Here is a 12,459-nt window from a genome sequence, read left to right as displayed (position 1 = left end):
CACCATGTGAGAAGTTTAGTGGGGAAATGTTTCTCTGGTGGAACTAACAACACATGAACATGTGAAACATGACAAGAAGCTCCAGCAGACAGAGCTTTGTGTTCGAGGTCACCAGCAGAAAGAAAAAAACACTACAAATCACTTCACTACGTAATATTCTCACCTCTGACATCCATGCAGACCGACCTAAAAGCATATTTACAATCATCGTCGTTCCATCGTCCATCACTATACATCCCTGTGCAGTGCTCTCTACTGTTAAAGTTGCTTGGTTTTCCAGACGCCCACAGTCTGAACTCGGTCTCCCCGTCTCTGTAGAAGCTGGTGTCTGACAGTGACCACCTCCAGCTGTTCACGTCATCATACAGCCCGATCCAGACACGCTGAAAGCAACATTTTAATCTTTGTTCTTTTAGCCTCACATTTATTACACAGCAACACAACATACACTCAAAAGTTAATCTGAGGCTTCAGCAGTCTGAGTGACACAAATCAACAGGCTTTTTTATTTATATTAAATATTAATTTAAAAAAAGCATAATTATAATTATAACAGCCTGTTACAGCAGCTCTCGCTCACTTTTGAGCTTTTTCCTCTTTTTGTATTTCTTTTTGTACTTTTTAACTGTTCTTTATTACTTTTCTTTGGAGCTCTCTCTTTGGGCAGTGTGGAGACCAGACTCGCTTTTTTCGTTCTGGTCTTTATACTTCAGTTTCAACGTTCTCGCCATGTCCGGGAGCCTGTCCGCAGCCCTATTGTTTACTGTAGGGATCAGCTGTTGGCCCTCAGTAGCGCCGCCACGTGAGCGGCCTGAAGTCCCCCGTGAGCTGAGGAGGAGGAGGAGGAGGAGGCGGCGGCGCGGGTGCCATTCCGGAGCTGTTCGCCGTAGCAGCAGGATACGCTACAGACCCATCCTCCTTGTCACGATTGCGGATTTGGTGTTGTGTTTTGTTTGAGTTTTCATGCCTCATGTGCCTTAAGTTCCCTGTTCTTTTCCTGTGGTCTGCCCTCTGTCTCCCTCTGTCTGTCTGCCTTGTTCCCTCCTGGTCTGCTCCTCTATGCTCCTCCCCTTCGTTAACCCACCTGGCTTCCTCCCTCCTCTCTCTCCTCACCTGTTCCTCGTCTGGTAATCAGTGTCTGTGTATTTAGTCTGTGTGTTTCCTCCACTCCCTGTCCGGTCATTGTATGTCTTCCGTTTGGTTCGTCTGCCCCTGGTCATGCCTGCTCCTGTCGGTTCCCTGTTCCTTCTGGTATGTGTTTTTGGATTTTGGATTTTGCATTTTGCATTTTGATTTGAACTTTGGTTCATTGCCCCCCCCTTACCTTGGAGCAAATGTGGGCTACTGTTAAAGAACAGGGCCCGTATTCACAAAGAATCTTAAGGCTAAAAGTAGCTCCTAACAGGCGAATTTAGGAGCAACTCCTAAAAATAATGGGCGTGTCAGTCGTAACTTTAGGACTCCTAGTTTTTGAAATTGAGTTATTCACAAAACATTTCAGGTCTAAAAGTAGCAGCTAAGTCTGGGAGACCTTAGAAGTAGTCCAGAGGACTCCTAACTCACTAAGACCTGGTCACAGCCGAATGTTTTGGACACGCTAAATAACAGGGAATTATTAAAACGATGTCGGATGGACCGTGAAGGGACTGAAGTTGTGGTTGAGTTGGTGAGTGACGCAATAACGTTCCCAATAAACTGAAACAATCCAATGACGCCACAGTTAAAATGTTTGGCAACACTCTGGTATTTGGCTACGGGGAAAATGCAGCTCTTCGCACGGGACTAGTATTACCTGGAGACCTCAAGTGATTTAGAAATTATCCCACCACGTCCGTGTTTCGTGCGGCGCATTCGCACGGCATAATCGAAGTCTGTGTTTTAACTCGAATTTACTGACATTATCCCCCGGGTCGATCACACCGCAGCCCTTACTGGAGCAGCACAACTGTTAGATATGGATATTTTTAATATAATAACTGGTGATCCCATTGAAAGATGGAAGAATGTTCCTTACCGCATGCTGCCATGCATGTAATCCATCTAATCATCTTTCGAGATTTTGCTCTTCTGATGAGCCTCCTGAATTTGCACCCAAAATGCTGTCAAAACTTTCATTTATAATTCCCAACGCAGCCTCCATAATTCTCGACCGGGAAAAAGGTGTGGAAAACACAAAAAACCTTAAGAAAAACAAAAAACGACCCCAAATCACAGAGATGCCGATTCGAACGGGACTAATATTATCACATGACGTCTGTGTTTGGCGAAATATGGTAGGTCATTTGTGGTAGAAGTTTTACTTACGGGATTAAGATCACAGACGACCTCCGCAATTATTACAAATTACTGGAGGTCCCCAGGTTATACTAGTCCCGTACGAATAGGGCTTTTGTCAATCGGAAAAAGTTGCTTTCCATCAATACACAAATTGTCTTTGACACACGTTACAATATACTGGACATTGTTGCAAAATGGCCTGCATCAACACACGATTCCCGAATTTTAATAGAGAGTGGTTCGACGCAGCTTTTCGAGTAATTCACTTTTTCATCGCAATCTTCTAATTCTTACACTTAATCCTCCTCATAAATACATTTCTTTTTTTTTTTAAAGATTTTTTCTGGCATAGACACCTTTTATTAAGCAGTAGACGGATAGGAAATATGGGAGAGAGGGGGATATGACATGCAGCAAAAGACAGGAATCGAACAGGGGTCAGCTGCATATGTGGCATGCGCTCTAACCACTCAACCACCTGCGCGCCATAAATACATTTCTTTATCCAATATCTTTTCATAGGCTTTGTCATGGGCTTGTAGGCTACTTCCTTATTTTCACTTCATGCATTGTGTAGCCTAAATGACTTTTCAATGGGCTGCCCTGTCACTCAACAACCAAGTGCGTCCTTATAAAATGACGTCATCCATAGCAACAGAGAGTTACTTCTAGTTTAGGAGTTCACTGTTTTCATCACTAAAAGTAGGTCTCAGCGGCTTTGTGACTTACTTTTAAGAAACGACTCCTACATAAAAACTTTTAGTCCGATTTAGGAGTACTCCTAACGTAAAGATAAAAGTCTTTGTGAATACGGGCCCAGGTCTGTAGTAAGGATATCGAACTTTTAGCTGTTAGCATGAGGTCATACTACCTCCTGAGGGAGTTCACACAGGTGATTGTACTCGCTGTGTACACCCCCACCTCTGCTAACGCTGATGCAGCTTGTGACGTCCTCCACTCAGTCACAAGCTCACTGCAGACACAGCACCCACAGGCCCTCTTCCTCATCTCTGGGGACTTCAGTCATGCCTCTCTGTCCTCCACCCTGCCTACATTCACACAGTATTTCCACACCAGAGACAATAAAACACCTGACTTATTGTATGCCAACAGCAAGGAGGCATACAACTCATCCCCCCTCCCTCCCCTGGGAAGATCTGACCACAACCTGGTGCATCTCCTGCCTGTCCCTTGTAAACAGGCAACCAGTGGAAACCCGCACAGTTTTTCTAACAGCAAACCCTGGATTAACCCTAACAAAGGCCCTTCTTAAGGAGAAAAAGAGGGCCTTTAGGTCAGGTAACAAGGAGGAGCTGGAGGCTGTGCAGAAGGAGCTGAGGAGGAAGATCAGAGAGGGGAAGAACAGCTACAGGAGGAAGATGGAGAACCAGCTGCAGCAGAGAAACATCAGTGGAGTCTGGAAAAGCCTTAAAACAATCTCAGGGCAGAGGACTCCAGAATCCCAGGCTGCGGGGGATCAGACGTGGGTGAACGACACAAACCTATTCTTCAATAGGCTTGACAAGAAAGTGGGAGACCTCCTGCGTGGTACCTGTACCAAAGATCCCTCACCCAAAAGACTTTAACAGCTAGAGACCAGTTGCTCTCGAGCCGCCAAAAGGACGGGCAAGACCCTGGAGCGGCTGGTCCTCGTCCATCTCTGCCCTCTGGTGGGTCCTTTTATGGACCCTCTCCAGTTTGCGTATCAACCTGGCATCGGAGTGGACGACGCCATCATCTTCCTCCTGGACAGATCACTGTCTCACCTGGAGAAGCCTGGAAGCACTGTGAGGATCATGTTCTTTGATTTCTCCAGTGTTTTCAACACTATACAGCCTGCACAACTGGGGGACAAGTTGGAGCTCACAGGGGTGAACCAACACCTCACATCCTGGATCCTGGATTACCTCACTGACCGGCCACAGTATGTGAGGACTCGGGACTACGTGTCGGACACAGTAATCTGCAGTACAGGGGCCCCACAGGGAACAGTCCTGTCCCCTTTCCTGTTCACCCTGTACACCGCAGACTTCTACCACCAATCACCTCACTGCCATCTGCAAAAGTTCTCTGATGACTCTGCTATCGTCAACCTCATCAGGGACGACGGAGCCTACAGAGACCTTATGTCTTTGGACTTTGTGGACTGGTGCCAGCAGAACCACCTACAGCTCAACGCCGGGAAGACCAAAGAGCTGGTGGTGGATTTCCACAGGCACAGACAACCCTGCACACAGGTGAATATCCAGGGAACAGACATTGAGATGGTGACATCTTACAAGTCCCTGGGAGTTCACCTGAACAACAAACTGGACTCGACTGATCACACTGCAGCTACATATAAGAAAGGTCAGAGCAGACTGTATCTGCTGAGGAAGCTCAGGTGAATTTTGAGGAAATAAATGGACAACATTCAGACATGGCATAAACAAACTCAATGTGAGCCAATATTACAGTAGCACCAGCTCCCAAAGGGCTTTCCATCACTACCCACCTCTTCTATTAGGGCTGGGTATTGTTAAGAACCTCATAATTCGATTCAATTTGATTCAATATTGATTTAACTGCTTCGATATCGATTCAGTAATAAGTAGTAATAAACAAATAATTCATTAGAGTACCTGTTGATAATTTTCAAATTCAAAAAGTAAGCTGAGAAAGTGCCATTTTTTCTGGGACTGCATGGTACATTTTTGTCTGACATAAACATACATAACCGCGGTCCCTCCGCCCTCCGGCAAGATGCCAGGGGATAAAACGTTGACACTGACCGCCCTCTCTTTCCCCGGAGGAGAGTGCTACCCGCAGGCGCACGGTGCAGCGGCCAGGGTGAGACCGGCTGCGCTGGGAGTTTACAGTCTCCGAAAGAGCGGTGCGTGAGACATAGGCTACCCGCCTCTGCAGCTTCGATGGTGTTTATGCGGCGCATCACCCTCCAACCCTCGAGCGCGGTAACGGGCGAGGCGCTTCCAGCTGCTGGAGGCGGGGATCGAGAGGCGTCCAGCGAGGGACAGCAGGTGGTCGGTGACCACTGCTTGCATGAATTGATTCAGAGGATTTTCACGGGCCAGAATGCAATCTGCTCTGTATGACTCTGTGGTGGCATCACCCATTTTCTGTGGAGTAGTCTGTTGGAGCAGCAGCATCTCTGCAGCAGACAGGAGGAGACTTGATAAACTTATCAGGAAGGCCAGCTCCACCCTGGGATGCCCTCTTGACTCAGTGCAGGGGGATGGAGAGAGCAGGATGATGAACAAGCTGTCATCACTGCTGGTGCAGGAGTCCAACCTGCAGGTCACTCTCACAGCACTGGGCAGCTCCTTCAGCAGCAGACTGATACCTCTCCTTCACACACTTTGGGTGTATCACAGGTCCTTCCTACCTGCTGCTGTCAGACTGTACAGCCAGCAGCCATATAGACCTTACCCTGTACTCTGCACTGTGCAATAAGTCTGTACAAACTGATTTGTTTTTGCACTATCTGGTCAATTTCCTTAGCACCCATATGTATTATTTTATTTAAAATGCATGTAGAAAAATGTGTTGTTAATTTTGCACTATATCAAGTAAATATGTATATACGTCTATTCTATTTCTTCCCTTTCTAATTATATTATTTATTTTTGCTATTGGTTTTTGTTCTGCAATATTCTGTCGTTGCTGGGACAAACAAACTTCTGAGAAGTAGTGGAGTAGAAGTACAGAGAGGCATTAAATGGAAATACTCAAGTACAAGTACAGAACCTCAAAATGTTACTTCAAATGTATCTACTGACTTTACACCAATGTGGAAGTGCAAAACTTTCAACCTGCGTGTCATTTACATGATTGTTGAAAATGGCTTTGAGATTAAAGAAAGACATCAGTGAACTCACATTAGACGCTTTGCTTGTATCTACTGTGTCGTTCAGCATCTTCATGTCCTCCATGTTGTCTATAGTTGCCAGGTCAGTGTATTTTTCTCTGCAGTACTTCTGAGCTTCAGTCCTGTTCTTCTGGTCATAAACAAAATGGTACTGACGACGGACCTGTGATGAGACGACACTCAGCCCTGCAGTGACAACAGAACAACAACGTGAGACTGTAGAAACATCACATTTCTGTGTTCAGATGAACACTTAAATTACATTTACCGTAATTTCCGGACTATAAGCCGCTACTGTTTCCCCACGCTTTGCACCCTGCGGCCTATAATATGATGCGGCTGATCTATAGATTTTTACGGGCTAACGGCCTCCAGGGGGCGCTCTAGCAGGAAGCACAAGAGTGAGACAGACAGGTGGAAGAGATAATGTGCTTAGGAAGACGCTAGCTTGATTGTGTTTTGAACAGTCATTTTTCGCATCATGCACACATCATCTTTGCTGCATGTCCCCCCCCATTTCATAATCTATCCACTTTTTAAATAAAGGTGTCTATGCCTAAAAAGATCTTTAAAAAAAAAAAAAAATGAAATGCATATGATGCAGCTTTAAGTTAAGTTAAAGGCAATCGATCTGGCTGTCAAAGAAGGAAATAGAGCTGCTGCAGGTAAGCTTGACATCGATGAATCGATGGTGAGAGACGTTGGAGACGGCAGCATGAAGAACTGACTCAATGCAAAAAGACGTCAAAAGCTTTCAGAGTAATAAAAGCAGATGGCCTAAACTTGAAAACATTCTTGAAGACTGGGTGAACACACAGAGAGCAGACGGCCGAGGTGTTTCCACCGTGCAGATCCGACTGAAAGCCAAATCAATCGCCACCGAAAAGAAGATTGAAGATTTTAGAGTTGGACCATCGTGGTGTCTCAGATTTATGAGACCAAAAGGCCTGTCCATCAGGGCACGGACGATTCTGTGTCAGCAACTCCCTCCCGACTATGAGGAAAAAGTTACAAACTTCCTCAAATTCACTCAAACAAAGATAGCCGTGAATTCAATTGGACTAGACGGGATCATAAATATGGATGAGAATCTTTGACCTTTGACCTGCCTCTCACTAGGACTGTTAACAAGAAAGGTGAATCGTCCAGTCACGCTGAAAGCAACTGGCCATGAGAGAACGCATTTCACGTGTGTTCTGAGCTGCACAGCATCCAGACAAAAGCTTCCACCGATGGTGATTTTTAAGCAGATGACTAAGGGGTGGATGATAGAAAGCCTAATGAAGGACTGGCTGACATAGTGCTACGGCAAGCGACCGGGAGCATTTTTTTCACAGAAAAAAAGCATTGCTCGTTTTGGACGGCATGAGGGCCCATATAACAGATTCTGTGAAAGCAGCCATCAAGAGGACAAACTCAATTCCAGCTGTGATTCCTGGGGGCACAACGAAGCATTTGCAGCCACTCGACATCAGTGTGAATCGTGTTTTTAAAGTGGCACTCCGAGTTGAGTGGGAGGCTTGGATGACTAGCGGCAAGAAATCATTCACCAAAACTGGCCGCATGCGAAGAGCAAATTTTGGTGAAGCCTGCGAGTGGATCCTGAAAGCGTGGAGCAGTGTGAAAATATCTATGATCACCAACGGGTTTTGAAAGGCTGGACTGCTGCGTGATGAAGGGGACAGCACAAGCACAAATTCGTCTCGAGACGAAAGTGATATTGAGAGCGACAACGAAAGAGAGACTGAGAAAGTGTGTGACAAAGTCCTTCTGAGGCTGTTCACTGTTCGGAAAAATACATTTATTTAATCAAAAATTAAAATAATCTTTCTGTGTAAATATCTCATGTTACAACGTGGACACCTGCGGCTTATAGACAGGTGTGCTCAATAGTCCGGAATTTATGGTAACTGTTTTTTACATCAACATTTTACAGTAAAGCATGATAAACCTACAAACAGAATACAACAATACATTATATATTAAACCAGGTCTTCCCAACCCTTTTGGGCTACTGATGTCTTTTTAAAAGAAATTCTGTACTTCAGTTGTTGAGTCTTTTCCCCTCTAAACGTCTCCGATCGTTTCATTCATACAACAAATGATCAAATGCTTCACAACAAATCCATTCCTCTCCCATTCATCATGTGATGACCCCTCAGACTGCATTAAACTATCTAAACTACGTGATGCTACTCAGCCTATCAAATCTGTGCATTCCAGGCGATAAACATTGCGACTCTGAATACAGACAGATGAAAGAGGTGAGAAGCGAGTGACAGATGGAAAGACGAGTGAGCGATACAGGGAGAGAAGACTGTAGCCCCATTCACACTGCCGTCTGGATGCAGGGATCCTGTCATAATTCTCCGCCTCTGCCTCTGTGTGAATGTTTCGGAAACGGTGAGGGGTGAAATCTTCGCTCCGGCGCTGATCCAACTCTTGAGGTAGTATCAGAGACGCAGTATTGGCGAACTAAACCAGTGTGAACGGATAAGCTGGCTGCGCTTTACGAGGGCGTGTCGATCTGACAGTCTGATAACAACACAGGTCTCTCACTCAACTAAATAAAGAGAAATGTCCCACAAAGCAACGTTACAGGACCGAACAACAGTAACGTAGTAACTGTGACTGTCTTTGGCAACTGATGACGAAGAAATACCACAATTATACACAGAGAAGTGTCCGTCCTCCTGTCTGTCCTCTCGACTCCTCGTCACATTTCAGCCTGAAAAACAGCGTCTGTCACCAGCAATAGACTTTAACTCACCGAGTGTTTGTCTCCTTCACTGTTGTGTTGTTGTAGTTACTGTTGTCACAGTGACGGTCAGCCCCCGGTGATTGACAGTCAGACAGCGTCCACTTTACTGATTGTGATTATGTAATTATGTAATTTAGAGCGAAAAACGTAACTTTGTCACTTTCCAGGAAGTTTGGTGGGTCAGGATCTCAACACATTATAACAGCATCCATATGATTATAAACCGTCCGTGGGTTTAGATTGACAGGAGGACACCTGGGAAACTCCGACGTCATCATCATGACGAGTACCGTCACGCCTCTTTAGGAGCCGCAGCACCGGCTGTCGGTGTGGATTACACAGCGGTTCGTCTTTCATCAGCGGAGATGCTTCACTGTGTGAAAGGGGCTACAGAGACAGGCCAGCTGGAGACAGAGAAACACAACTCCACATGTTGCTCTCTGAAAGCTGATGAATGTTTCCTCAGAGTCGATGGATTTTTGGTCTATACAAAAAGCCGTTTACTGACGGAGGGATTGTCCAGGAGTGCACGAGTGCAGTAGCTGAACACTTACTCGAGGGGAAACAGAAACCAAAACTTTATTCTTGAAGAATTAAGTACTTTATTTTAAGATGCACAATTTCTAAAAAGCCATTTCATTTATTTTCACAATTTTATTTTTAAATGCAGCCCTTCTTTTCCTTAAAGAGACAAGAAAATAATATGTATGTACAGTATTTTAGATCTGTAATATTAAATGTTAACTGACAATAAATATTGTTGAAATGTTTTTTAAAATGTTCTTTCTTTATTTGATTTGACAGTCAGTTCTTGACTACATGCAGACGTTGATACAACTACGAGGCTGCTTCAGTATATATCACTCTGATTCAAATGTGGAGACTGTGCAATAGTTTAATTGTGATTTAAGTTGAATGTGTTAACTGTGTAATAAGATTCATTGTTTAATTTGTCAAATTTCATTTTGTTAAATGTGAAGGCAGTGCCAATGTGGAGGCATTTTGTTGAAACAGGAAATGATGATTATTTATATCTATTTTTATTTAATTTATTATCATTTGTTATAACAGAAGCAAATGAATCTGTCTTCCAGTTCAGTGCATCTGTGACCTAATAGTTATTTCAGCCTCTTCATACGAATATTGACATTCATCAGTTTGAACACTGACAGTGAAACTGTGCTTCTATCCTCCATCTGTGTCAGGATGGCTCTCGCCATTTTGGTGCCGTAAGCAAGATGAGGAGTTGGATTTATGACTGCAGCTGAAGTAAAATATGTCATTATGTATGTAATGCAGACAAAGCCCACGGTAACATACACTTAACAGAACTCACCTGTGTCAGGCTGCGTTGTGCTGGATGTGGTGCTGCTGCTGCTTGTTGTCTGAACTGCAGCTGTATTCAAACACACAGTACGTTCATACTGTTACATCACTGCATTCAGTCTGTTGTGTTATTCTACAACTACAAAACATCTGTTCAAGTGAATATTGACATTCATCAGTTTGAACACTGACAGTGAAACTGTGCTTCTATCCTCCATCTGTGTCAGGATGGCTCTCGCCATTTTGGTGCCGTAAGCAAGATGAGGAGTTTGATTTCTGATTGCAGCTGACGTAAAATATGTCACTATGTATGTAATGTAGACAAAGCCCACGGTAACATACACTTAACAGAACTCACCGGCGTCAGGCTGCGTTGTGCTGGATGTGGTGCTGCTGCTGCTTGTTGTCTGAACTGCAGCTGTATTCAAACACACAGTACGTTCATACTGTTACATCACTGCATTCAGTCTGTTGTGTCATTCTACAACTACAAAACATCTGTTCAAGTGAATATTGACATTCATCAGTTTGAACACTGATAGTGAAACTGTGCTTCTATCCTCCATCTGTGGCATCTGTTTGATAACTTTACTAATAATTTCATATCAATGATAAACATCAGGAGTGATTACATTTTATTTTCTGTCCATACCTTTGTGTTTTGTGTTGTTTTTGTTACATTATCATTGATTTGATGCTGAATTAAACCAAAATCCAAATAGAAATACTAGTTCCTCAACAGTTAACACTCACGTGGGCCGTAGCAAACAAACGGTCTGTTCTGGTCACAGGGATTGTCCCTCCATGTTCCATCGCTGCGCAAGTATACCACCACACAAGCCTGATTCCCACCTTCAGGTTCACCTGGAGCCCAGTCCTTAAATGAGGAGTCACTTCCATCCGACCACTTCCAGGAGTCTCTGAAAAGTCCGATCCAGACCTTTTGTCCTGCAGGTACCAGGTCCTTCACCTTCTGGTTCTCTGTCATGTTCCTCACACTGGCCAGGTCTGTGTGGTGTTCTCTGCAGTAGCTCTGGGCCTCAGTCCAGTTCATGGAAGTTGTGATGAGGACAAACGTCACATTCAGCCCTGAAAACAGAGCACAGTGCTGTGCAGAGGTACTATAACATACAGTTTACCATCCATGTGGTGTCTGTGGCAGAATTCACAGCATTATAAATCCACTGAATTAATGACTTTGTCAAATAAGAATGGAAGACATGATCATCTTAATAAATGTTACTGAGTATTTCTTCACCGTCTCTCCACATTAATAATCACATCCTTAAAATCTACATCTAATAGATTCACACATTCTGTTTCCTACATGTGAATATGTTCTCAGATGTATGAAACACAAACATACGGCCCTCTGAAGGGTCACCAGATACATCTGAGGGGTCGTCACATGGTTGATGGGAGAGGAAAGAAAAGAAAAACCTTCTGATACACAAATCTGTTTTCAGCTTTTCTTTTCTTTAACTTTCCTCCAATATTTGCTTTTCCATAAAACATTGGATCATTGGACTTCTTTGGACGTCACCATGTGAGAAGTTTAGTGGGGAAATGTTTCTCTGGTGGAACTAACAACACATGAACATGTGAAACATGACAAGAAGCTCCAGCAGACAGAGCTTTGTGTTAGAGGTCACCAGCAGAAAGAAAAAAACACTACAAATCACTTCACTACGTAATATTCTCACCTCTGACATCCATGCAGACCGACCTAAAAGCATATTTACGATCAACATCGTGCCATCGTCCATCATCAATCATCGCTGTGCAGTGCTCTCTACTGTTACGATTGTCTGGTTCTCCATCCTGCCACAGTCTGAACTCGGTCTCCCCGTCTCTGTAGAAGCTGGTGTCTGACAGTGACCACCTCCAGCTGTTCACGTCATCATACAGCCCGATCCAGAATAACTGAAAGCAACATTTTAATTTTTGTTCTTTAGCCTCACATTTATTACACAGCAACACAACATACACTCAAAAGTGAATCTGAGGCTTCAGCAGTCTGAGTGACACAAATCAACAGGCTTTCTAACACAACATTCACTCCTTTTGTTTCCATCCACTGCAGCTCAACAGGGACACTCAGTCTGGTGAAACACAACCAGGGAATTTTATATTAAAATACTTTACAGCCCGATTCTAAAAGAGTTGGGACGCTGTGTAGAATAAAGACACAACACAAACATTTACAAAGAGCTGACTTCAGTTCTGCTGT

The 12,459-nt window shown here is 44.1% G+C and overlaps 1 protein-coding gene across 1 annotated transcript in view; it reads right to left on the bottom strand.

Annotated features, from left to right (window-relative positions):
- LOC115585697 (uncharacterized) overlaps positions 1 to 12,459 on the bottom strand; it is a 510,933-nt gene that overhangs the window by 484,939 nt on the left and 13,535 nt on the right. Inside the window, exons 10-15 of the mRNA XM_030424272.1 lie at positions 11,933 to 12,152; positions 10,983 to 11,318; positions 10,588 to 10,647; positions 10,240 to 10,299; positions 6,153 to 6,328; positions 164 to 383 (exon numbers count right to left, since the gene is read on the bottom strand). Coding sequence (XP_030280132.1) covers positions 164 to 383; positions 6,153 to 6,328; positions 10,240 to 10,299; positions 10,588 to 10,647; positions 10,983 to 11,318; positions 11,933 to 12,152 — 1,072 coding nt within the window. The remainder of the gene's footprint in view (positions 1 to 163; positions 384 to 6,152; positions 6,329 to 10,239; positions 10,300 to 10,587; positions 10,648 to 10,982; positions 11,319 to 11,932; positions 12,153 to 12,459) is intronic.

The sequence above is a fragment of the Sparus aurata genome, chromosome 7 (assembly GCF_900880675.1).
Source record: "Sparus aurata chromosome 7, fSpaAur1.1, whole genome shotgun sequence".
Lineage (NCBI taxonomy): Eukaryota > Metazoa > Chordata > Actinopteri > Spariformes > Sparidae > Sparus > Sparus aurata.
This window is presented reverse-complemented; position numbering and strand designations above follow the sequence as displayed.